This window comes from Sabethes cyaneus, chromosome 1, assembly GCF_943734655.1.
Source record: "Sabethes cyaneus chromosome 1, idSabCyanKW18_F2, whole genome shotgun sequence".
In the NCBI taxonomy this organism is placed as follows: domain Eukaryota; kingdom Metazoa; phylum Arthropoda; class Insecta; order Diptera; family Culicidae; genus Sabethes; species Sabethes cyaneus.
In genome coordinates this window covers 13,685,687-13,712,739 of record NC_071353.1, presented here as the reverse complement: position 1 = coordinate 13,712,739, position 27,053 = coordinate 13,685,687, and the positions used below count along the sequence as shown (strand labels likewise).

General features: G+C 40.3%; 2 protein-coding genes across 2 annotated transcripts; one reads left to right on the top strand and one right to left on the bottom strand.

Annotated features, from left to right (window-relative positions):
• The first annotated feature begins 7,133 nt into the window (after positions 1-7,133).
• On the top strand, positions 7,134-8,490 carry LOC128732840 (uncharacterized). Its single transcript, XM_053826244.1, has 5 exons — positions 7,134-7,245; positions 7,350-7,421; positions 8,068-8,154; positions 8,221-8,368; positions 8,428-8,490. Exons 1-5 carry the CDS (start codon positions 7,134-7,136, stop codon positions 8,480-8,482), a joined length of 474 nt encoding a protein of 157 aa, XP_053682219.1. The 3' UTR covers positions 8,483-8,490.
• Positions 8,491-8,635: 145 nt separating this feature from the next.
• LOC128735829 (GPI transamidase component PIG-S) lies at positions 8,636-21,648 on the bottom strand. Its single transcript, XM_053830316.1, has 6 exons — positions 21,362-21,648; positions 10,361-10,591; positions 10,090-10,290; positions 9,815-10,030; positions 9,277-9,755; positions 8,636-9,216 (listed from the first exon to the last, which is right to left on the bottom strand). Exons 1-6 carry the CDS (start codon positions 21,507-21,509, stop codon positions 8,746-8,748), a joined length of 1,746 nt encoding a protein of 581 aa, XP_053686291.1. The 5' UTR covers positions 21,510-21,648; the 3' UTR covers positions 8,636-8,745.
• Positions 21,649-27,053: the final 5,405 nt, after the last annotated feature.

Sequence of the window (27,053 nt, the reverse complement as noted above, 5' to 3'; positions counted from 1 at the left end):
TGAACCTATGTTTTACCAGAATTCTCGCTTCGTGATTGGTTGGAAGATTCTTTACGATGATCTAAACCTATACCAATTTGATATCTGTGCTTGGGAAGTAAGCCAAAACAAGTGACGAAGTTCCCTTATTTCAACAAGATTTCTTAACAGCGCGGTTAAACCTAGACCATTTTGATGTCCTTGCTTGGGAAGTACGCCAGAAAGAGTGACAAAGCCCCCTCGTGCCAACAGATTTCTTACGAACGCGATTAAACCTAGTCCAATTTGATGTCTGTGTTAGGGAAGTGTGCCAGAAAAAATGACACAAGTTCGTTGTCCCAACAGATCGCAAATTCTTTACTGCGAGACGATTAAACCTCGGCGAATTTGATATCTGTGTTGGAAAAATGTGCTACAGCTGTAGTGTTCGGTTGTAATATGACTCTGTATGAATACGCATGCTTCCCGTTTCATTAGAAGTGTAGTGAAAAGATGTGCTGTTGATAAAATAGAATTGAATTGGTAAAATCCCTTCAACGTGGGGAACCATGGGTGATAAAAACAATCTTTAATTTCAGTTAGGTAGCAGGAAAACAATAGTTTGTGTTCTTGATTTTGTTAAATTGTTTTCAAATTCACAATCTTTTGAGAATTGAACGTATGCAATGTTACTACTTTGATAAATGTTACATACAACGCATGTAGCTTGTATATATGGTGCATATAGCATGTATACATGAAGAATCGAATGATAGGGCTTTTGCTACACACACATGCAAGACGTCTGTTAGGCACACATTGCATCTTTTCCTATTCGATACAGCAAAAACGCGTTAGATAAAATGATCATTTTTTCTAAAACTATTTATACATTCGAACCAATTTATGTTTAAATCAACCACGAAATGTATCCCGATGTATATGTTCACATTTAGCAACTAATATTTCAGTGAATTAGCATTAAATCGGTGACCCAAAAATACGACTTTCGGTTGCAGCATGCCGCATAGGCCAAGTTCGAAACAACTGAATGTAGCATTTATTTTAGTATAATTTATTGTTTTCTTGGCCGAAAGCAATCGCTGGTTATAGATATTTGGTCAGTTTTATCCCGCTAACCTAGTTAATAGTTACATTTTTGATCAATTCTACCGCGTTTTAGCTTGTTTGTTGAAAATAGATTTGTTATTTAGTAAACAGATTATTACCTTGCTATACATATAACGCAAATAGTAGTTTCTGTTTTAAATGAAGAAATTAAATTATTTAAAAAATCTCGCCCTTTCCAGCCCATACAATTTACATGAAGCTGTCACTTTTGCCTGCCCAACAGCTCTCCAATAAATATGCACTCTGCAAACACCCTATTACAAGCATGAATACATGCTACTATCAATACAAAGAGACTCACGTAGTCCTGCGTCACCTATATATGCGGTCGTGTCTTGAACACAACCCCTCTGATTTTCCTGTGTGGACCAGTATAGATGATCTATTTCGCCCAAGTGTTTGCTATATGACCTGCACTGCATTTCTTTTTGCTGTAATCGCTATTGAATGTGCGATATGCTTTTTAAATTTTATGCATACTTGTGTGTATTGGGGTTTACCCTTCCTTCAAAGCTTGGTCTACTTTATTCACTTATTCCTCACTGCCTGTACTATCCCATATTATAGCCGCCCCTGGCGAGGACTCATGCGTTCCTCTGCTCTGACCAGTACACTTAACTATAAGAGGGACTTTTGCACTTTCAAGAGGCTTCAGTGGGAAAATCAATTGTCTGTACCTGAAAAACTCGGAAAATGAGTGCACGAGTTAAGTTAATGCTTCTAGCACGAAATAGAAATGAAAGTTCAAACAGTGGAATTTCCGAAACACGGCCAAAAAAAATTTCTTTCGTTTTTATCTTTTTGTTCGTAGATTTTTGCATGAAAAATAACAAAGTATTTATTAAAAGTGAGAATAGATTTGGTTTTCACGTTTAACTTTAAGTAAAAATGCCTAAAATCCATTTTTTTGCCCGAATAAAAAATTCTTTTTGTTTTTTTTTGCCCTCCTCCTTCAGTGGCCCTACACCGGAGGGACAAAAACTTTTTTAAATATTTGTAATGGCCTAACTACCCGGAAAAAATAACCATAACACGAAAATAAAAATTATTGTAACATTAGGATACAAAATACAGTAAAAACCGTAAAATTTATCGTCATAGAAGATAACCAAACCATCAAACATATTGTTGTCCACCATAACTTTCATGGTTTTCAGAGATTCTACCATAGAAATGACGGGTTGTTAAGTATCTTAACAATAAAAAAATCTAATGTTTCCCGAACAAAAATTTTCATTTATAGTAAAATTTATCGTCCTTTTATGGTAATTTTTTTAGGCGAAAAAACAAAATATAATTAAAAAGGAAGCAAATTTATGATGAAATATGGCCAACTGTATAGCATGAACTCAGAAACAAAAATATGTATAAAATTTGAATTTGAAAACAATAAATTTACCACAAGTTTCAATGTTTACAATAAAAATTGCTGTAGATGCATTGTTTCTACTACAAAATTCAATGTAATCCACGAAATTGAGATATTGTACATTCTGATTAGTTTAAAGATCAGGGTTAATATTCTATTTTGAACAGAGTGTAACACGTATCTCAAATCTCGTAAAAAGAAAGTGAGGCACCGACCTTTCAAAATAAACGATTTTTTGGTCTGAAAATCATCAAGTAACCATAGAATAGATTCATCATTTTACATAATTAATATGCATCATAATGCAAAAATACCGGCCGATTTAGGTTAAGAACTCCATAGTTCCACTATGAAGACTTTTTTACATTAAATTTTATAGATAAAATGGGAAATGTGCCACAGTTCGAGCTCACCCGTAGACTTTAGGCATTAAATTGACCTAATATTGGACTTGAAGGCAAACTTGAGATTTAATGTGAAATTCGACTTGTAACTGGACATGAAATTGGAGTTGAAATTGCCCTTGGTATCTGAAGTGAAATCGGTGAAATTAAATTAAATTTGGAATGGCACTTAAATTGGGGCTTTTGATTGGTCCTGAGATAGGAGGCGAAATAACTATAGCTATATAACTATAACTATAACTTGAAATTGGACCTCACTGGGCAGGACTTGAAAGAAGGCTTGAAATTTCACTGAAATTGACATTGAACTTGTGGTTGGACACGAAATTGGACTTGAATTTAAATTTGAAATCGAATCTAAAAATGAACACAGATTGGACCTGAGATTGAAGGCACAATGCATCATTTTAGGTAGCTTTTGCTCATGCTAACCGCTAGATGGAAACTAAACCGCCACGTGCCATATTTAGAGTAAACTTTAGGGCTGATACAGATAACACGTCAAAATTTCTTTCCGTTCCATTGATGTTGATGGTTGCTGACGGTTAATCTGGATCGGCCTTTTTAGGTGGACCAATCAGATTAAAGTGCAGTATGACAGTCGTTCATAGACGTTCGTCGAGTATGTTTGACAGAACATGTCTATACTGGAGCCATCTGTGAGATTTTTTAGCTATTTGACTAAATCTATTTTTACGCGATTAATTTCCTTGTCGCAAAAATATCGGCTGATTAGATTAAAAACTGCGGACTTCCGGGTTACACCATGTGGTTTACACCTCAGTGGATCTGAAACTGGTTTTAAAATTAGACAAACAGTATGAAGGTCTGTGTCTAGGGGTACGAACTAGGGGCTCACGTAGGACTACGAATGCAGATTCAATCCGACAAAGCTTGATATTTTGCAAATGCTTGTCACGTAAGTTTTTAATTTACTGTAATGTAATAAATGAATTGGAACGTTCCTTAAATTTGATACAAGAAGACAAGTTTAAATTGCCTAAATGCCCGTGCTCTGTATATCAGTTATATCCGTTTCTTAGAGTTTGTAGTTCCATTAAGAGTTTCTTCTGGTTGATTGGAAATATAATTGCTTTTCAACAAACATACGAACAACGAGTTAAAATTAAGCCTGGCCTCAAAATAGGTTAGAAAATGGACTTAAATTGAACTCAAATTTGGACTTGAATTTGGTCTTTCGACTCAATTTGAATTTAGACATGCGATAGAACTAGTCTGCCGCTACTCATCACATATAACAGTCCCATTTATTTAGGAAAGTCCATAGAAAATGGGACTGTTATGCAAATGGAGCAACAGAAGCGAGACATAAAATTGGGTCTGAAATAGGACCTAAATTAGATTTGAATACGCACTTGAAATTGATCTTAAAATCTGAGCTGAAATCGGATTTTAAATTAGATATAAAATCGGACTAAAATTAAATTTAAAATTTTACTTGGAGCTAGATTTGAAAATTGTTCAGGCTCAATAGGACTTAAAATCGAACATTATATTAAGGAATCGACTGAACTATCACTAGCCTAGAAGCCACCCCGACCACTGTATCTTAAATCTTAAAATCCGGATCACTGGCAAGATTGAACAGAGTCGAACTCAGCAAGCTGCAATCACCGATCCCTCTTTAGTTTCTTTACAGACCCACCCTAACCTCACAGCTCTGCGAACGCCATCGACTGCTAAACAAAGGAGGTGGGATTCACAATACCCTAAATAAAACAAAGCTACTGGTTTTAAACATTGTTTTATTCCCGTAAGCGGGCCAATTCACAGAAATCGACTTACTAAAGTTGGTATAAAATTTGACCCGAAAGTGGACCTAATTTTCGAATAATTTAGACTTGAAACTTTACTTTAGATTAAACTGTAAGTTGGACTTAAATCGAACTCGAAGACTTGAAATTATACCTAACTTAAACGTAAAACTGGATTTGCATGCATGAAATTGGACTTTAGCTTGAACCAATTTAAATTGGCAGTTTACTTCAAATTGAACTGGAAGTTGAACCTTGGATCTAAAACTTAAATTGGACTCGATCGGCAATAGGGCTTGAACTGGAATGTGACCTTAAAGTTTGATTTGAGACTGGATCTTTTATACGTAGTTTAATTATTCTCATGTTCTTTACAAGTTTTTCGATTGTAGCTCCATAGTTTTATTACAAAGTTCAAAAAAAAATCTGTGATGTACAAAGTTCTAAAATTCGGAATGAAAATTGTTACTAGAGTTGCAAATACACAGTTTAGGAAGGACTTTTTTACCCAGACATAGGATTTGTCGTCCAATCAGAACGGCCTGAGACAGATAAACTAAAAAAAAACTAGAGGCCGAAACAGAATGCTGCGTCAACGTAAACCCATAGGAAAACTGTCAGAATGACGCTCACGGACACGTTGACGTAGCATTCTGTTTAGCCCTTAAGACAGCTAATTGAGTTTGATAAATTTCCCATGGAAGGTAATTATATTAGCTTACTCGCAAAAAAAATTCTACGCCCTTGCGAGCGGCCTTCTGTCAGTTAACCGGAACATTCGCCATGACGGACGAAAACATTCGTGTAGGCATGTTTTTGAGTTTTTTTTCGTTTTATTTATCAATTCCTCCTCAGTTTTCGCAACAAAATTATTGGAGTAGATCTGACGCTTCAGGTTTGCCCAGAAATTCTCGATGGGACGCGGGCTCGCCGACTTCGATATTTAGCCGCTCTATCTCCTGCAACGATCGCTTCGAGTAGCGTGCCGACGCCAGATCCGGCCAGAACACCGCGTGGTTATGGTATGGTATTTCTTGATGAACGACACAACTTCCGGCAGGCACTTCGTACTATAAATTTCCCCGTTTACAGCCATTTCGGAGTAAAAGAAGAGCGGCTTTGACATCCCCTTCTCGCTGATTGTCAGCAACAGCAGCACCTTCTTCGGGAACTTGGTGTGTGAAATGAACTTCACCTCGGAGCTCACTTCCTTCGTGGGGGAAGTAAAATACGAAGTGCCCTGCCATTCGTTGCTATCCAGGGTGAGATAGGTCTTGTCGTCCATCACCACCTTGAATCTTGACCATCTTATTCAGCCGCTGCCGCTGCGTCATTGCCTGCAGCTCCAAGACCAGCGGACGGGACTGCCGCTTCCTTGTTCATGTTCGCCAGGTACTTTTTCACTGTTTGGCCGGTTGCACCGACCTCCCGGCCAAGTGCACGCAGCGATGTAGCCACTTTTCCCTCGGTCTTTCTCTTCAGCATCCTTTGGAGCTTCTTGTCGCTCAGGGTCGTCGGCCATCCGGCTTTCGTGCCGTCGGGCTTTCTTCTGATGCTCTGATTGCTGTCCAATAATGCCAAGATGGTGTAGATGCCGGAACAGGCGTATCCGGCGTCCACAAAGTGCCACACGACGTCCATTTTCGATGCGGCGGGGTACCGTTCTTTGGATGCGCACACTTCTGAACGGAGTAGCTTCACTGTTTTCGCCGTCACGGTTAGAGATCGACTGATAGAGCTGTAGAATATATTTGCAAGTAAGCTAATAAAATTACCTTCAATGGGAAATTTACCAAACTCAATTAGCTGTGTTAGTTTTTTTATCACCATCCGAAAAAAGTCCATTTTTTTAATGGACTACGTTTAACATACATATTTTTACCCACTTTCCAAGTTCAAATACGCGGAATCAAACCGGTAGACAACCAAATCTTCCTAGATCGAATATGTTCTGTCATGTCGAACAAGCTGAAGTTTCGCACAAAGAAAACGATGCATTTTAGCATCCAGCAATTGAATGCTGATAGCGTAACAGCAGTTTACGCCGGAAGTCAAAAACAATCTAATAAGCTCAATGTTCAAATAGCACTTTAAGATTTGAGCAACCAGTTTTCTTGTGGTGTAGAAATCTTAGTTACATTCATCATATTTCATGAATGAGTGGTACTCACGCTCCGGGGCGCAATCCTGCCTCTAGTCTCTCTGCTTCTGCTTGCAAGCTCAGCCTGCACACATAAATTTTAGAAAAGAAAAAAAAACGTTTTCGATTTCCGCGGAAAGCTCAAACAGAGGACTACCCGTGGTGCATCCGATTAAAAGGAAGATTTTCCAACAATCAATGTCAACCACAGATCCGAATGGATGCAAAACAGTCATTCAGAGCGTTCAAGGCGGAACTATTTAAGAAGCATTCCCTCATAGCTCCGTCTTCAGTATTGTGATAGAAGTTTGGTGCAGCAGCCAAACCGAAGTGCAAATCCTATCTCCGCGGCGGAGATGGAAACAAACAGGATATTCCTCTGGGTAGGGGGACTCCTGCAGTTGATGGTACTCGCATACTGTCAGCCGACCGCTCTTCCCACCCCGGATGGTATTAATATGTACAAAGGTGATTTTTTCTCTTTTTGATTTCCTCTTGTGAATAAGTTGTGTTACCGAGTGAAAGGATTACTAAGACTTCTCCTATTCTTTTCTGTGCTTGCTTACTACCAGATTTACTGCTCGATAAAACGGAAGATTTCGCTAGTATGATCAGTGCAGAAGAACTCGAACAACCGAAACTGTGTATGTATTATCGTATGTTTAAATGAAATTAAATGTAATGTGTAGGGCTAAATCTGGTAACATTTATGGGTAATATTGCATGCTGCCATATCCACTCTATTTATTTGATAAAATTGAATAAGCTAACAACTGACCCACATTGCTGTGCTGTACTGTGCTCCAAGAATTAAAGTTTATATTGTTCGAAGGCAATTTGTTTTTAGATGTTCAATGTTTGAAGCCTCCAATCTTAATTACTCGTAGTGATAATATATTTTCCGGATAAGAACCCAGCAGTACAGCCGATGTGACACAGATATATATTTTGTTACAAGACCAGGGTTCAAATTTGTATTTATTTTAGTGCAGAAAATGAAAAACTGCATTGAACACTATTTTAAAAATTACTCAAAACAAAGCCTTGAGTACAAACGTCTTTAAGACTAAACCCTTCTTTATCGACAGACTTCGCAACCGATTATTAGAGTACGGTACAATTACGAGACAAGTGCAACGATCCTACAGACTCTCAACAATTTTGGACAATTTTTAATTTACAATTTACTAAGGGACCTGCTGTATTGACTAAGATTTACAGTAGAAAACAAAATTCTTTAAAAACCTGCTATAGTACTAAATTAAATGATATGAGCTTTTTGTGTTACAGTTTTCTTCCGTACTCCGATAACTTCCTTCGCGGATGTAAGCCTTCACAATGGCTACGATAAACGAACACATGTCAACATGTACAAAAGTGGGTTCTATATTCATGAAACTAACTTACCTGAGCGTGCAAATATAGTTCTAACTAAATCCACAGATATGATGCTGAACAAAGACGCACTGGAAACACTGCTGGACGATCGCGAAGAAAGCAAGGAAGCTGCTCGCTTCACGTTCCCACGGGTTGCGCTGAAACGGTCACCAGGAGCGATTCTCAGCTGGGCTATTCCGGCGGCCAACAGAGTGTAAGTTCCAATCTAAAGCGAATTTCTTTCAAATTTTATTTCAATTTTCTTATCAACAGCCGCGTCATTAGCACCAACTACCGGCCCCCTGGAATGAACCGTCCTGCCGCCTAAATGCGGACGCGAGTTTTTGATGACCTCTAAGCAATGCAGAAAGTTTGAATAGGAATAGGAAAATAAAATCAACACATCCAATGTTCCGACCAGATCAAGGCATCTTCAGAACCACTTGTGATCGTCCCATAACACTAGCATCAATATGGATTTAAAAACACTATTCTGTTCTCTGTTCAATACACTTGTTCGGGTTAGGAAGTTCATACACTAGCGCCTGCAGTCCTATTGTACTATTTATAAAAGAAAAACCTACCTTCCGTTTAATCAGCCTTCTGCTTGTCGCCACCCTTGCCGAAGCGTTTCCGCCAAAACTTGCTGAGTGTACTGAAGGAGAAAACCACCGGGATCATAATGGGTAAAAAGAGCGGAATGTAGATGGCGTATTTCTGTTCGCTTGGGAAGTACAGCAGTGCCAGCATGCTCGGATCGAAAAAGGCACGCTCGGCCGAAATGTACGCCAGTTTCGCTTCTTCGGCTGCATTCGGTAGGTTGTTTTCCAGCAAGTGCCCTTTTGCCAACAGAATTCGATCGTATGCGTCCTTGATTGCCTCCCCAACTTCGTCGTTTATAACGATGTATTCGATTCCACCGAGAAGCTGAATGAGCGACTGCAGAGTCAGAGTGGCGGAGTGTATCCTGTAAATTGTGTTCGACCGGATAAAGGTGTCGACTTCCCAGAAGCGCGGTTCGATAGAGTTATACGGTGCGATAGTACAGTCTAACAGAGGTATCTGCAAGAAATTATAATGATTAGCTTAATGCTTTTATTTTTGGGTTGCTTCCTAACTAACATTGTTTTCCAAATCGAATATCTTACGGAGTTGGTACAACAGCACAGGCATTACGTCTTGCGAGCTAACGAATACCTCGGAGTTTTCGGGATCGTCCAAGCAACGCTTGATAACTTCTTCCGCCGGATTTGCAAACACAATACCTCCCCATTTGGCGGACGTAAATGCTTCTACGTTGGCCATGGTTGCCCGCAGGCCATCATTTCGGTAGATACGGAGTGGAGCCTGTTCACACGGGGGCACGTACGCAACCAAATGGATACCGGGATCGTTCGTAATTTGGTTGCCAAGCTTCTTTTCGAACGAAGTGATAATATGTGGCAAGGCAAGCTCCGGTATCACGAAATGTCGACCCAATTTCGTTTGATCCGGCATCTGCTTCTGAGGATACTGCTGAATCTCTACCTCATAGATCCATTGGGTTTTGATGGTAAAATTAGAAATGCCGCTTAGTGCCGTCAAGAAAGGTTGAATGTAATCTGCAATACAGTTTAGTTTTTGGTGAGTTTACTGCTAGGTGTTGTACTTTAGCACTTACTTTCTGCAGCCAGTCGCACATTCCAGTGCACTTTCTGCTTGTCGGGACGTGGATTGAAAACAGAAATCAGCACATCGTAATGGGGCTGCATTGGTGCCGTATTCAAGCGCAGTTGTCGAACCTTACTCGTCTGCATATTTTTTGATCCAAGAATAGCCTTAAGTTTGTACTCTTGCAGTATCCATGATGTCAGCACTTGATAAATTTTTACTGAAGCTGTGAAAAACTCTTCATAGTATTAATCAAAATTTGAAGTGTTTTAGGGAAAAGCTTACTAGCACTTTCGGAAATAAACGCTGAGCGTTCGGAAGTTACCAGAACGTCATCTTTTAATGTGCTCCATTCAATCAACGCAAAATCACCCGCGCCAAAGGAATATCGTTTGAGGATAGCGGCTTCCAGGGCAGCTGGAGTCTTAGCGGAGTTCACAACGGCTGGGTCCAACAAAAATTCTTCTAACTGGAGATTAAATACGACTAAAGCAAAACAAAGAGCAATTAAGAATACCACCAGGAATGGTTTTTCCTATCCACCGCAAGTACTTACAATTATTCTCGAATTTCTTGCTCAGTTCGAACAACAGAACGTCTCGGCGTTCTGCAGATTTTACAAATAGTCCAACTCTGATGGTGGCCCTGATGGGGCTCTCACCTAACGCCTCGATCTCAGCATACGGCAGCGGGACACGGTACACTTCGGTGGTTTTCCACCACATGGGCACACCAATTACGATGATGACGACGATGAACGCCAGCGTAGCGTAGATGTGGATAGTATCTGAGCAATAAAAATAGAGTCAAGAAGTATTGTTTTAAAGAAATTAAATTAATTGGTAGTTTGGAACAGTTTCCGTCACACAAAAAGATTGGCAATGCCCGCTAAAGTTGCGACTGTCGGTTCAGATTTGTTATGTTCTGTACAAATACACAATTTGTTTCAAATAATATACTACCTATAATTTTAGGGTGATAGCAGTAGTGGGACTGAAATACTCTCATCTGGTTTGAACAGTTGCTGACTAGCGAAAGAAAAAATTGTTCACTCCAACATACACAGATTGCTAGGGCTGAATTTGATTTGGTTGTTTGTTGCTTCGTTGATATGCAATTGGGATTTGCACACAACACTCCTTCTTAACAAAGTCAACGGTCGCCCTCCGGAGCTCCTCGAATGCCGATCTTCACCCACTCTAATGGGCTGATCATTAGTTCGGCTTCCATTACGCTGGTCGTTAGATATTGCAGGTCGATGATCCGTTGTTGGCGAAGATCTCTGATGAACACTTATTTCGTGTCGATGTGTTTGGACACTTCCTTTCCAGACCTGCTGATTACACCATCTTGATGCAGGGTTGGTTGTCTTCCTAAACGACGGTTGGATAGACAGGTTCCTCGTTGACGTCCTTCAAAAGTTTTCGCATTCATAGCAGCTTCCTTAAGTTAGTGCAACAAACACGGCCTCTGTCGAAACGCAGGCTTGCTTATAATTACCTCAACTCACCAGCGCACCGTCAAATTTGATCAGGTCACCGGAGTTGGTTTTGCGGTCTCCTTTGTCTTCAGTCCAATCAGCGTCGACAAAGCATTCTATGGCTTCGCCTCCGCCTGTCTATAGCGGTATCTCAGCACTCGTTTCGCCTCTGTGCAGTCCCGGTTAGTTGGTTTGGATACCTTCTTCCCCAGCAGTGATGTGCTAAGACGGATATCTGGCTGCGTGTTGACCCCGCCCAAGTAACAATTAGAGTTTTATTGCGCTCTTATTGCTGTTTTATGACCAATTTTAGCCACCAAAACCATCGTAAGTGCGTAAAAAAACCAGCATTGTTACTTGGGCGACGTATATCAAACTACTCACCAAGCTTTGGTACCATTCTGAGCCCTTGCGTACAGGCAACGACCCGTGTCGGTAGGCTGGAACCTAATCTTCTTGAATGTTCTGTCAATTTTCAGGTTCCAGCCCCGTGCCGATTGTTTCAGTCTATAGTTAGACACTGCGCTTCAACTGACAAACCTTGTCGCCATCCGTCTTGAAACCAGGTGGTGCCCGCATGTATATCTCCTCTCGTAGCTCATCGTGCAAGCATGCGGTTTTCATGCCCATGTGTAGTAACATCATGTTGTCTTGACCGGCAATGAAGTAATTTGCGGTTTCGTCACTACCAAGAATGACATTAGCTGCGGGTCGGTTATGCAGGAGTGAGAGGGGAGCGAAGAGGGGTGGAGAGGATCCTGGAGTTTGATATTTGATGTTTTTGATATTATTCCTACTGCAAACAGCCTCAGCGAGGGCCCCAGCTAATGTCAAAAAAACAAAAAATGTGTGCGTGGTGGAATACTTCATGGACAGGAAGGTTCGAAGCGTAAATTGACAAGCAACGGGAGCGAAAACATTGTAGCAGTCCGTCCGAATTGCGTAAAGCCTAGTCTTGCTTCTTTTTGAAAGGTCATTTACATCCTACGGTTTTCCTTCCAGGTGGTAGAGACAGTGGCTTCCACGTTTGGTATCATCACGTGACGTTTCGGGTGACTGTCCAGGAAACCATACACCTTATGATACTGGTAATATCCCACGAACGCCAGCTTCCAGCATTTAAAACCTAGCTTTTTCCTCTACTGCTCCGGGATGTATATCCAAGCACTGGCACCAAAAACTCGGAGATGGCCGATGTTAGCTTTGTGACCATTCCACAGTTCGTATCTCGTATGGCGTGACTGGAACGGATCTTGATGGTTATATGTGTTCAATGCTTCCGCCCAATAGTACAGGTTCAGCCCGAAATCGAATAGTAGGCACCGGCTCATCTCGACCAGATACCGGTTTCGTCGCTCTGCTATACCGTTTTGCTGCGGACTGTATGCCGCCGAGTACTGCGCCTTGATGCTTTCTACAACGGTAACCTCTCTTGAACTTTGACCATTGCTTCCATTGCTTCTCTCTCAACAGGAACAGCGTGCAGTACCTCGAATAGTCGCCGCTCGTCGATAATCGTCATGAAGTACCAGAATCCGGTTACGGATGATACTTCCACCGGACCGCTGATGCTTGATTTCGATTCTTTAGGAAAGGGTCTACGGGAGCTTTTACCTTTGCAACAATACACGCTGCACTATGGGGGATTTCCATACAAGCAGGCGGACAAAAATATTTTCGAATTCTTTTTAGGATTTTTTATGTTTTCCTAGTTTGTATTATTAAAATATGTTCTTAGAGTACATTTGCAAACATTTCACGAACATATTTTGAAAAGGGTTTAACTTTTTGCCTTCGTCATATGCGAAAAACTAATATATGACTTTGTAAAATCGCCGTTTTATGATCAATTTTCAACCGATTTTCGATCTGTTTTTTTGCATTAAGACTGTAAATCCTGTCTTCAAATGCATAAATGTTTTTTATATTGGACAAGATGGCGGTCATAAAATGTTAAAAGTCCCTTATTCCTTAAAATTTCAAAATCGGTCTTTCGGCTCAATTATTTTTTCCCAGTGGCCAAACTCAAAAAAATTTGGTTTTAAGTTGAAACTCATCAAAAAATCATAAAAGGAACCCAAAATAGAAGAAAAATTGCCGCACGGTAGAAGATCTGACTTTATAGCAAAGCCCAAAGGGCCGAGTGTCATTCACTGTTTAACTCAGATCGATGAGATCGACAAATGTCTGATTGTATGTATGTATGTATGTATGTATGTATGTATGCATGAATTTATATATACACGTATGAGTTTCTAGATATGCATTCGAGTAATCAATTGTCTACCAACGTTTTCTTTGAGATGGCGCAAACAAATTTCACACAATATATTTCATTTGCAAAATACTTTCGTCCCATATAAACTTTGTAAGATTTACCGAAATTGGCCCATAAGTTCAACAGATCTAGAAGATAGATCTTAAAATAGGTCATAGGTCTAAGAATTCAGCCCAATCAATTGGATTGGAATTTTAAATTTTCGAAGACGTTTCTTCGATGAACTTAGCAGGAGGGGCGCATGTTTTCTTCATAGTTCCAATAATGTCGTAAGTAGGAAATCTCGATGGTGACTCCCTCCCCCTGGTGTGTGTGTGTGTGTGTGTGTGTGTGTGTGTGTGTGTGTGTGTGTGTGTGTGTGTGTGTGTGTGTGTGTGTGTGTGTGTGTGTGTGTGTGTGTGTGTGTGTGTGTGTGTGTGTGTGTGTGTGTGTGTGTGTGGTGTGTGTGTTATTCGCTGGAAATATATTTAGTCCTAAAATCTCCCATTAGTGACTAGAAATTTTCAAAACACTATATTTCGCAGAGTGGCGCATGGTGGCACGTAATTCTTTCATAATTTGGTAATATATACCTGAGACTGAACCCAGAATGTGGAATTAACCTGGAGATATCTGGAGAAAAAAAGTTCTCGTCTAACAAAGCAGAAAATTCTCTTATTTTTCCATGTTTTTCTTCTTCTCATTCTTTTTATGATTATTATTTTTGCTCTAGCTGTCTAAACCATTTGTTTTTCGGAAAGCTCAATTCATTGCCTTTCTAATGATATATAATACATAAGATTTAACTTTGAAAATAGTGTTCAAAAATTGATTTGAAACCAAACGTGTTTTAATGGCAAAAAGCATATATGTCAGATCGTTTTTCAACTTTGACAGCCTCTATCTCAGAAACAACATCGTATAGAGACTTGCTATTTTGGATTTTTCTTAATTGAAGTGTTTACTATCAATAGAAAATTTCATTAGAAGGATTAGTGAAAGTTAGTTTTCTGATTTTTGTCCGCCTGATATCTCATAGTGCGTTGTAGAGAATTGTTTTCGTTGCTGAGAAACAAGGATACGCTTTAATTAAGCGATGACGAATTCATGAAGAAATAAGAAATTGTCGCAGTGCTGGAACCAGCCTTGGCTGCTGTCGAATTGCTGTACCGGAAAAATTGCAAACTCTACGACCTACGAACTCAAAAACTACTCTCGGGCCACCTTTCAAGTATCGCACAACTGCTGTTCGAGTTATTGTATTGGTAGAATTTCAGAGAGAGTTCGTATATTTAAATTTATTCGTTTTATAATTAGCCGCACTATTTGCAATGACTTTGTAATATTCTTCAAGGCATCAAGTATGTTTTAATAATAAAATTGGAATAAACTCAGAATCCGAGCAGGCAGAGGAACTAAATCAACTGAACCTTCAGTTATAATTTATCGTAAATGTCAGTATCTAAGCAGCTTATTAAAAGCTATTGAACATGGGTTTTCCTACGCTACATTTCTAATTTATCACTAGGAATTGTTTTTTCTTTCTCTGTGGACACCGAATGAAGATTCTCTACCTCCGGAAGTTTTTCATTGAAATTTGTTCTCGTTTAAAAGATGACACGGTAAATTCTCTTCGCATTGTTAAATATTATTTTTCAATGAACTAGTCAATTAACTATACGACAGAAATTGAGTATCGTTGATTATGGAAGGATCTTCTTCAAATCATATGATTTTTAAATATAGTTTGCAAGAGTTAACTTTTACCGGTTTTACCGGTATTGCATTTATCAATACCGAAAAACCGGTTTTCAAAATACCTCCCGGTATTGGCATCTCTACTTGTGCCGGTTTGACAGAAATGCAAACGAGATAGAAGTTGATGGTATTCTGTTTCTTTCTTGAACGATGAATGCTTTCCGGGCTTCGTTTCCTTTTTGTTGTCCCGGGCAAATTTGTTGATTTGTTTTCTTGTCTTTGATATTTCTAGTTTTAAAAGTGATTTTCGTCATACCAAACTCATGGAAATTGCTAACTACATTAAATGCTCTTAGACAGGTTAGGTTACAGGGTAATGGGTCATATACCATTATGTCCATAACTGGTTCTATGGGCGGGTAAGTTAATGGTCGGAAAACTTCACAGATTTCTCCGAGGGACGTTGAAGTTGATTTGCTGCAACAACTCAGGACAATCAATATTTCCTTCTATAATGTCGAATACAAACATTTGCTGGAGTTTTCTTCGCCGTGCTGATAAAGTTTCCAAACCAATAAGCATGCCACGGGAAGAGTAGTCAGGTAAGATTACTGGGTCATTCCTTGGGAGTTCTCGTAGTGCGTAGGGGATAAATTGACTTTGCACTCGCTTCAACTTAACGACATACACCGCATTGGATTTTATTTATATGAATTTTTTATTCATTATCTCCACTGTGCTGATTCTATAGATGGGCAAAATGGCTCCTTTGTGTGAGTGGCTCTGAATTGTCCATTGTCTGCCACGAACAGATCCATATGGTCGATGTTAAGTCAAACAGAACCGAGTGACAAACTATGACTTCGAGAAAAACGCATTCAAAGTTTGCTGCATTCGAAGTCATCTTATAACTCTGGCTGTTTGCAACATTTATGTAGTCTGATTAGAGTAAAATGTTGCTTAGAAAATTCTTGATCGTTTGCTTCATTAACTCATTCTTTTAAATTTTGTGGCTTGGTCCGGTATGATCTAACACCGACCAATAATATGATATCGCGAAAAGCAATCAAGTTGAGCAGGCGAATCGAGCAGTCGAATCAAGCAATCGAGTCAAGCAGTTGGGTGGAACAGTCGAGTCGAACGGTTGAGTCGAGCAGTCAAATCGAGCAGTTTAATCCAGCTGTTCAATCAAGCAGTCCAGTCGAGCAGTTGAGTCGAGTAGTCCAGTTGAGAAGTTAAGTCGAGCTATCGAATCAAGTAGAAGTCAAGCAGTTGAATTGAGCAGTCTAGTTGAGAAGTTGAATCCAGCTGTTCAGTCAAGCAGTCTAGTCAACCAGTTGAGTCAAGCAGTTGAATGGAGTAGTCCAGTCGAGCAGTTGAGTCGAGCACTCGAATCGAACAATTTAGTCAAGCAGTCTAGTCGAGTGGTCGGGTCAAGCGGTTCAGTTGAGTAGTTAAGTCGAACAGTTGAGTCGAGCAGTATAGTTGAGCAGTTGAATCGAGCAGTAAAGCCGAACAATCCAGTCGAACAGTTAATCGTGAAGTTGTGTCGAGCAGTCGAGTCAAGTCGAGCAGTTGAGTCGAGTAGTTAAGTCAAGATGCCGAATCAAACAGCTAAGTCAAGCAGTTGAGTTGAGCAGTCGGGTCAAGTGGCTATGTCGAGTAGTCTAGTCGAGCTGTTGAATCAAGCCGTCCAGTCGTTAGTTGAGTCGAGCTGTCAGGTCGAGCAGTTAAATCGAGTAGTCTAGTCGAGCTGTTGAATCGAGCAATCGGGTTGAGCAGTTGAGTCGAGCAACCAATCCGAATAGTCCAATCGAGTAGTTTAGTTAAGCAGTTGAGTCGAGTAGACAAGTCGAATTGAGCAGTTGAGTCGAGAAGTCCAGTCGAACAGTGGAATCAAGCAGTTGAATCGAGCAGTTGAGTCTAGTGTCGAATCGAACAGTTAAGTCAAGCAGTTGAGTCGTGCAGTCTAGTTGAATCATGCTGTCCAGACAAGCAGTTCAGTCGAGCAGTCGAATCGAACAGTCCAGTCGAGCCGTTCAATCGTGCAATTAAGTCGAGCAGTCGGATCGAGTAGTAAGTCGAACAAATGTGTCAAGTAGTCGAATCGAGTAGTTAAGTAGTTAAGTTAAGCAGTCGAGTCGACCAATCAAATCGAGCAATCGAATCGGCCAGTCCAGTAGTCTAGTCAACCAGTCGAGCAATCGAGCAGTCCAGCAGTCAACCAGTGACTGAGGTGACTGAGAATACAACCCATTGCTACGAAAGCATGACTTCCTGTCAGGGGCCTGTTTCAGTTACCGATAAACCTCTTATGACGTCCTGTCAGAGTGCTGGTTTTTGGTACAGACATAAGCCTCTTATATAAATAGGTTATAAGGTTATATAAATAGATGCTGCAAACCAATGAGCAGAGTGTCTTCAGAGTGTACACATCCGTACAGTGAGTTGTCTGTCTTCGAATGAATCCAAGCACGGCAAACGCTTTTGCTGCTGTGGATGAAATATGCTCGTGAAACCGCAGTTGCGAATCAATTGTCACTCCCAGGTCGCAGGTAGAGTTAACGCGTTCCAGCGATTTGCTACCAACGTGGTTGATGATGGTTGATTGAGACGAGACGGCGGGACCTTACCCTTTGATATATTCATTTTCACACCGTTTTCTTGACACCATGCAAAAGCACGTCAATATCATTTTGCAGAGCTCGACAGTCCAAGTCCAATGAAATTGTCCTGTATAGTTTGAGGTCATCAGCAAACATTTGTTTCGAAGATTTTAGTCGGGAGCACACGTCATTCACAAAACGAACGAAAATGAGTGGACCAAGTACGCTTCCCTGTGGCACACCAGACGTGATGATAAATTCACTGGAGCATATTGAGTTGACACACAGTGAAGCTTTACGGTTTGTAAGATATGATTGGAGCCATCTAGTGATGAATAGCATAATTGTGTGGTACATCAAACGCTTTAGAAAAGCCGACGCAAATAGCATCAACCTGATTTCTATTCTCAACTTCGTTGAACAAAACACTCATGTAGATATCAGATATCAAATATCAACGAATTGTGGTCGTACTTGGAATTGTTCCACCGAACTCCATATTGGACGGTATTCTAGGGCTTGCTTTCAATGACTTAACATACTTCCAAAAAGATGCTGAATTATGCTTTAAATTCTTTCGAGAAGATTCTTGTACGCAACTTCCATGTTACGAAGAGAGCTGAGGTTGGCTGTAGTCTTCGACTTGAAGTAGCGTTTTCTCATTTTGCGAAGCGTTTTTTTTTTTCATATGGCGGAGCTCAACAGTCCACCAAGGCTTTCACCGGTCGCGAGCAAGACGTACACGCGGAACATATGCATGTAGGATTTCAAGCAATTTTTCATAGAAGGTTGATACATCCAAATCAACGGAGTCTCCCACTAGATACTGCCGCCAATCGATGGAGGCAATACATTATTCAACCCGTGGAAGTCACATCGTCTGAAATTCCAGGCCATGGAATCATTCCACTGTGGACGTCAAGCAGGACCGAATTTGATGAGAATCAACAGGTAATAGTGGTTCTGCAGGCTTGACTAATTCCACATTATCCGGAACGTTGACGAAGGCTAAGTCTAGACACCGTCCACGTGAGTTTATGAACTGATTAACTGGAAGCAGTCGATCAGACAATAGGGATTCTGTTAGTTCTGTCTCTTGTTCAGAAGATGCGTTATTGGGTAGATATCCATTTAGGTCCTCGTCAAACTGCCATGTAAGGTCTGGAAGGTTATAGTCTCTCAACACCATAAAAACATCGGTGTCGTCTACTGCCTACCCAGCTTTTTACGAGCCATAATGGCGGGCGTGCTCGTAATATTTGAACAGCATTTTTGACATTTCCCCAATACATCGCACGTTTTCTTTCCGCATGTTCACGGTAAAACTAAAGGAATATACGGAAAGAAAACGTGCGATGTATTAGGGAAATGTCAAAAATGCTGTTGAAATATTACGAACACGTAAAAAATAAGTACAGAAATTAATATGATTGGATTCGATTTGGTTGTTTGTTGCTTCGTTGTTAGTCATGTAATTGGGATTTGTACAACAAATTTCAGATCAAAATTCATTCTCAATTGCATTCGAAATTAATTTCTAAACAAATTTGGTTTCACTACTACTAAAGTAGCAGATAAAAGAACACTTTCAATCAAGAATTGCACAAAATGGAAACGGAGGTTCGGAAAACGTCACAAAAAAAAATCTCAATCATGTGTTTCACGACAACACATTTATTTAACATTACTCTCGGTAGCTACAGGCCAAAATGTACGTATACGGATGGCTACCGTCGTGCTGTTCGTCCTGCTCTAGAGACGTGTTCCGCGACACGTACTTTGTAAATTTGGTCGTTCCCTCGGCACGATAAACCACATTCAGAACGTTATCCTTCGGATAGACAGTCAGCAGTACCGGATCGTCTTCGTCCTGGTCGTCCGAATTGCTGCTAGGGTGCTGTTCGCCTTCCGGTACCAGGTAGGTAACCACCCCGACGTTGTCCTGTGCGTTCAGATAGAACAGTACATCCAGAGTGCTGTCCGAGTAGGATGAAGCGTCACCCAGTACCGTATAGCAGCCCTTTTGCCAGCGTTGCAGCTCGATGGCACATTGTGGCGATTTGACTTTTGAACCTGCTAAGTCCAACTCGGTATAATCGTACAGCAGCCGGAAGATGTCGCGACTGCAGAACAACTTATACAAGTCAGCCAGCGGTCCGGATTTGATAGAAGTAAAATTTAGAATTTCATATTTTCGGAGGTGCGCCGGTCCTTTGATGCTCCACTGTAAGTCGGCGTTAGTGCGAAGCGTTTCAACCATAACCGAAAATATTTCTGGCATTAGAAATTCTTCTAGCGAAACTTCAGAAAACATTTCCACTTTTTTCTGAATATTGTGCTTAACTTCGTCAATCAAATAAACATTATTGATCCATTCGGTCAGTTGCATTTCCTCTGGTTGTGGATCAAAATAGTGCGTATCTATTATAATGGAAGATGGAGGTGGACTGCACTCATCGGCTGGCCCGTGAAACCATCCATTTATGGTTAGTCTGGGATACTCGAAAGTAGTCACTTCGGCAACCTGGTGGAAGGACCTGTCGCACACCTTAAAGAAAGCCAACTGATTATTCTGCGGGTAGATGCTGTCTGTCACGGGAAATATCGGCAATACGTTCTCATCCGCATTAAACAATTCCAGTGCTCCGCCATGCGCCGAGGACCATTTCCGGTGACCTTCCCACGGACTAAGGTAAAAAACAAACGCTATTCTCCTATCCGTGAGCAGATCATCATGCACCAGCAGGTAATCCCCAGCATTGTACATCGAACAGGAAGCAGAAACATGGCTGAGCTTAATCCCTGTGATATCCTGCATCAAGGGAAGCAACTTTTCCTTCAACAATTTGTAAAAGCTAGCAAGAGTTGGTTGTTGAACTCCACAAAGATCAACTGTTTGGTAGAATTCATACAAATCCATTTGTTTGCGCTTCCAATCCATTTCGCTAAATTCTTGCTCTAGTTGCTTTGTAAGCTTCGCACTTTGCTCGTCTTCGTCCAGAAAACGTTGCAAAACTGCTAGCGGAAATGGGCGATTCTTTAGCTCGTAATCATTCCCCCGAAGTGATTCATTTCGGCACCAACTTTCGCTGAACTTCTTTTTAAAACTTTCATCAATGTAGCAAGGATTGATGGAAACTATTTCATTCAACTTTTGCAACTTATGCCGACCTACTTCCGGTTGGTACTCGGCAGGTCGTTTTTTGCCTGCAAGAAAAAAAGCAAATGAAATAAAAATCGCTCCACAGCTAGCGGACATCGATTGTTAGGCTATTCAATCACACTCACCCATCATTTTTCCAGGTACTTTTAGCTTTTAGGAAGCACTTGAAATTATCTGCACTAAACTGAAGTTTTGACATTGAGCGATCTGGTAAACTCCGGTAAAAATGTTGGTTGTTTTGTGTGAAATTTCTTAATGCTACCTCAACTAACTGAGCACACTGAATGTTATTCATACAATGTAAAAATATGCAACAAAGCTAGTACAGGAAATTTATTTGTCTAGCTACATACCTTCTTCCTCGTCCGACGATCTCCCGTTCGGGTGGCCGGAGCTTGCTTCTTTTGACAACGCTTGACTGCTGCCGGCATCATCCGTCCCATCTGACTGCTTAAGCGGTGGCGAACATTCGACCGCGGACACATTCTCCTCTGTGTCCATGGAATAAGAGTTTTCGATTAATCACAATCAATTAAAATTAGTTAAACGTTAGTTTTTAGGTTTGTCTATTTTCACAAAATCCGTGCCGCTCCCAAAACAAAGCGTGTTTTTTGCACCTGGGGACCGAGGTACTTTTTCTGTGCTTGATGGCTTGAGAATTAATGAATGAATGGAATGGATGATAATGAAAGCGAATGAAATAAAAGTAAATGCGAATGCGAATGACAGTTTTTTTTAGAACGTGCGTGTGTGAAGCACCCTTCAGAAATACTTGTACACTGGAAGATATGCAAAATGAAACTGTGTAAATATAATAAGATTTTGAAATAAATATTGTGCTTTGCAGCTGTACCTGGTAGAGATGGTCGGGTAGCGGAAAATTTGCCCGCCGGGTCGGGTCGGGTTCGGGTATTAAAAAAAATAATTTGCGGGTTCGGATCGGGTACGGATTCTTAATTTTTGTTTTTGAAATCGGGTACGGGTCGGGTCGGGTATCCCTACACTGAGAAAAAAACCATGGTAATGCGAAACATGTATGCATGGTCATCTTAACTATATTGTAATATTGTAGCGCTTACCATGATTATTGTCAACTTGAGAAGTTTCGTGGTTAAAACTACTATGACAACAAGCAAATCGCTGACTATTTCCGTGGTTAAATTGACTTTTCTCTCATACTTCTAATGACAATATTTTTGCAACTTGATATAACAATATTGAATTGTCAACAGGACCATAAAATTGGTAACTTACTAACTGTAAGAATATCATGGTAGTTTTAACATTTTTATGGGTTATCGTAACAGTATAAGTTTAGTGCTTTTCAACCGACTATGGAAACGCGTTTCTTGATGACAATTTTATGTTTATTTTGCCCTTTTTCTTTCTGTCATTTGAAACCGCACCGCCATTACGAAAAATTTGAGTCACGAGTGATGTGCTTAGTTGTGAGTTTTTTTGTTTTTATTAAAATTTTTTTGATATTATGAACAGTTTGTTAGTGCAAAACAAATAATAAAAAAAATCTAATCTTTAAGTGACAAATTGTATTAAATTATTTTCTGTGTACGTGAAAACAGGTTGAATTATTTTACTGTGTAGTGTACTAACAAAAACAAACTGCTAAACTGTTATGGTGTAATCGGTGTTATTTATAGCTTGTCTGTTTTATTTTTTTAATTGCGGATGGTGCTGGACTTCCGCTCTAAACAGTTCAATCGGTGGTTTAGACGTGTCCGTGAAGTGTTTTTGGATAAAACGCGAAATGATGTCCAAATATTTCCATTTAACTTGACTGCGGCGAGGGAGCTGCGGGATAGACTGTCGGAAACGTATATTTGGAACTGTAATAAAGGCAATTTATATATCCTATCTGCATGCAGACCATCATCTATAGGTAGTATACGATATTTTTTGATTGTATGAATTATTGGTATTATCTTTTCTTTAATATTCGTCAGGTATATTTGGATTACTACACATGAGACGCAAACTACTAGGAGCAAATTGTGATAAATAACTTTTTTAGGAAATGTACTGGCTAAGCTATGGCTTTACGATTGCCAATTGCAATCCTTGAGCGTAAAATATACCCTTGTGAATTAGTCAATGACCTGGTGAGTAACGGTTGAAAATTTAATAGTCATAATTTAATTGAAATGTTTTATACAGATCGAGTAATCCTTAAGCGACAAACATGCTCTTGAGTTAGGCCTTAGAGAGATCGCAATATGTGGAGGCGCGAGTGGAAAAGCACTATCGCAAGCGATTGAGCAGAGAATCATTACTGAACATAGATTGCAAATTGCATCAAAAGTTGCGAAACACAAGAATCTTGCAGACAGGTATGCATTTAATGTTTTTATTGTATTAGCTATTAATATGCTTTGATTTCAAATTCTCTTTTATAAAAATTACTCAATCTGAGCAATTACTTTAGATACATTAATTTCTCTTCCATGAGTAGGTGGTTTGTTGAGTCCTTCAGCAACCGCCAGTTTTAGTTTCATGTATAGCATGTAACCTAACCTAATAACCCAATAACCAACACTCTCTACTTTTAAAAGCCGCAATTACCGTCACCGAGAAAAATTGGAATAATGCGAACGATTGCCATGTCCCCATTATACTATATCTGCTCGATTTTTCGTACTTCTGAGCGATAACACTGATCTTGAATAACTGTCAAGAATTGCGTTATGAAACTCCCTCTTCTGTTGAATACTCTTACCACTGCGTCCATTATTTTGAACTATTGTGCTATGCCCCGTTTATTTCTTTTACTGTACGCTTCAAGCTTACCTATCACTTGTTAAGTAAGTAATAGGCTCGTAGCTGGAGCGAGACAGGTACCAATCAGGGATGACTTGGTTTTTGAACGTTGTTACCTTGATCGGCGACGCAAAGCAGATCTCCCTTGGCTCTGGTAGACCATTTTTGGGTTACTGCACTCTACGTCCTATCAGTGCTCCACAATTGCAGAGCAAGTGTTCCGAGGTATCACGCTCGGCATTACACAAGCGACAAATGTTATCTTGTACGAAACCGAGATTCCTAAGATGGTATTTACTCGCACAATGTCCTGTCACAAGACCGGTAAGCGTGCTGAGATTTCTTGATGTCAACTTTTGAGTAACCCTAATACACGGCGTTATAATTTTTTTGATTGTTTGAGGGATTGTACGGCCATCCAATTGGCCATGCCTGTTCGGCTCTCCCGTTGTGTCAGCTCACTTTTCAGCACACAGTCAGGGATGCAGTGAAATGGATTTGGAACCGTGAATGGAGGGTTAGATCCACATCTGGCTGGTTCGTCTGCAAGTTCATTCCACTCTATAGCGCAATGACCAGGAACCTAGTACAATTTTACCGAGTTCACTTGGCTTAGTTGCCGTAAGAAGCAATTGCAATCCCAGACAATTTTTGAGGAGCACTTAAAAACTTTAAAGGCTTTTAGTGCCGCTCCCATACCAATGAAACACAAATTTCCTCGTAACTCGTGAACTAATCAAGCAAGTGGCACAAAATATGACATATGGGTGTTTTTGGAGACAAGAATGTTTTCTATGATGAATTGAAACCTTTCCCCGCTTCAGGAGAGGGGGCTCCTATACAAATGAAATACAAATTTCCTTATAACTCGAGAACTAGTTAATCAAATGTAACCATATTTGGCATGTGGGTGTTTTTGGAGGCATGAATTTTTTCTATGATGAAATTGGACCCCTCTCGGTTTTTAGGAGGGGGGGGGCTCCCATGCAAATGAAATACAAATTTCCTTATAACTCGAGAAGTAATCAAGCAAATGGAACCAAATTTGGCATGTGGGGGGGTTTTGGAGCCAGCATTCTTTTAATGATGGTTTGAGACCCCTCACCCCTGTGGTAGGGGGATAAGGACTCTCATACAAATAAAACAGAAATTTTTGCGTAACTCAAAAACTAATCGAATTCGAGCAATTTTAGATTCTTTCATAAAACATTGATCTTGTTATTGATTAACCACCAAAAACTATCAATAGTAACATTAGATAATTCAGCGTGCGACGGCCACACGCCGCGAGTGTTGCCGGCGACCTGCAGTCGGAAGCGTCGGCCACTGTGAGGGCAGCCCCCCGTAGAGATTACCTCTATCTAGGTTTATTTATTTTCCTAGATCTACTGACCTCTATTACTTTCCTTCAGTTGGGTCACCCCTGCGAAATGGTACTTTCTACGAAAAGATTTTCCGTGAAATGGTACATCCCGCGTAAGGTTTTTCGCGAAATAGTATTTTGCGAAACTCTATATTCCGCGTTATAGTCAACCGAGAATTGGTGTTCCGTAAAATGGTATTCGGCTAAATGGTTTGCAATGATGGCGAATATCTAAATGCTATCCGCTTTATTTTATCAGGCTAAGCAATGGGGGAAGTTTGTCGGGTCAGCTAGTTTGTTATATACTACAAAGTTTTAAATAAACATGTATTTTGTTCTACCAGCTCAATAGGGGCAAGATGGGTTAGACTGAAAAAGACTTGTGTGGCACTCTATGTTTGTCCATCTATACCTATAAAAATGGATTTCTGTCTGTCTGTCCTGTGTTCCTTATAGAATCAAAAACTACTGAACCAATCGGCGTGAAAATTTGCATGTAGAGGTTTTTGGGGCCAGGAAAGGTTTTAGTGATGGTTAGAGACCCCTCCCCCCACTAAGAGGGGGGGCTCCCATACAAATGAAACACAAATTTCTGCATAACTCGAGAACTAATCAAGCAAATAGAACCAAATTTGGCATGTGGGTGTTTTCGGTGACAAGAATTTATTCTAGGGTAATTTGAGACCCCTCCCCTCTTTTTAAGGGGAATTATAACTCCTCTCCCCTTTAAGAGGGGGGGTTTCCATACAAATTTCCTCATAACTCGAGAACTAATCAAGCAAATGGAACCAAATTTGGCATGTGAAGGTTTTCGAGGGCAAGAAAATTTTCTATGTTGAATTAGGACCCCTCCTCACTTTAAGAGGGGGTCTCCTGTACAAATGAAATACCAATTTCCTCATAACTCGAGAACTAATCAAGCAAATGGAACCAAATTTGGCATGTGGGTGTTTTCGGTGACAAGAATTTATTCTATGGTAAATTGACACCCCTCCCTCTTTATAAGGGGAATTGTAACTCCCCTCCCCTTTAAGAGGGGGGGCTTCCATACAAATTTCCTCATAACTCGAGAACTAATCAAGCAAATGGAACCAACTTTGGCATGTGAAGGTTTTCGAGGGCAAGAAAATTTTCTACGGTGAATTAGGACCCCTCCCCACTCTAAGAGGGGGGGCTCCTGTACAAATGAAATACAAATTTCCTCCTAACTCGAGAACTAATCAAGCAAATAGAACAACATTTGGCATGTGGGTGTTTTTTTTGGTGACAAGAATTTATTCTATGGTGAATTGAGACCCCTCCCCTCTTTATAAGAGGAATTATAACTCCTCTCCCCTTTAAGAGGGGGGACTTCCATACAAATTTCCTCATAACTCGAGAACTAATCAAGCGAATTGAACCAAATTTGGCATGTGTGTGTTTTTGGAGACAATTTTTTTTTCAATGATGAATTGGGACCCCTCCCCACTTTAGGAGGGGGGGTCCTATACAAACGAAATACAAATTTCCTCATAACTCGAGAACTATTCCAGCAAATGGAACCAAATTTGGCGTGTAGGTGTTTTTGGAGGCAAGAATTTTTTCTGTGATGAATTAGGACCTCTTCCCACATTAGGAGGGGGGGCTCCAATACAAATGAAATACAAATTTCCCCATAACTCGAGAACTAATCAAGCAAATAGAACCAAATTCGGCATGTGGAGGTTTTTGGAGGCAAAAATATTTTCTACGGTGAATTAGGATCCTTCCACACTTCAAGAGGGGGGCTTCTACACAAATGAAATACAAATTTCCTCATAATTCGAGAACTAATCAAGCAAATGGAACCATATTTGGCATGTGGGTGTTTTTGGAGGCAACCATTTTTCCCATGATGAATTAGGACTTCTTACCTTTTTAGGAGGGGGGGG

Coding starts and splice junctions, on each gene's coding strand:
- LOC128732840 (XM_053826244.1), top strand. CDS start 7,134: ATGGAAACAAACAGGATATTCCTCTGGGTAGGGGGACTCCTGCAGTTG. Junction 7,422..8,067: donor ACTCGAACAACCGAAACTGT/GTATGTATTATC, acceptor TTTGTGTTACAG/TTTTCTTCCGTACTCCGATA. Junction 8,155..8,220: donor ACATGTCAACATGTACAAAA/GTGGGTTCTATA, acceptor CTAAATCCACAG/ATATGATGCTGAACAAAGAC.
- LOC128735829 (XM_053830316.1), bottom strand. CDS start 21,509: ATGGACACAGAGGAGAATGTGTCCGCGGTCGAATGTTCGCCACCGCTT. Junction 10,592..21,361: donor ATCGTCGGACGAGGAAGAAG/GTATGTAGCTAG, acceptor TTTATTGCTCAG/ATACTATCCACATCTACGCT. Junction 9,756..9,814: donor TGTGCGACTGGCTGCAGAAA/GTAAGTGCTAAA, acceptor ACTGTATTGCAG/ATTACATTCAACCTTTCTTG.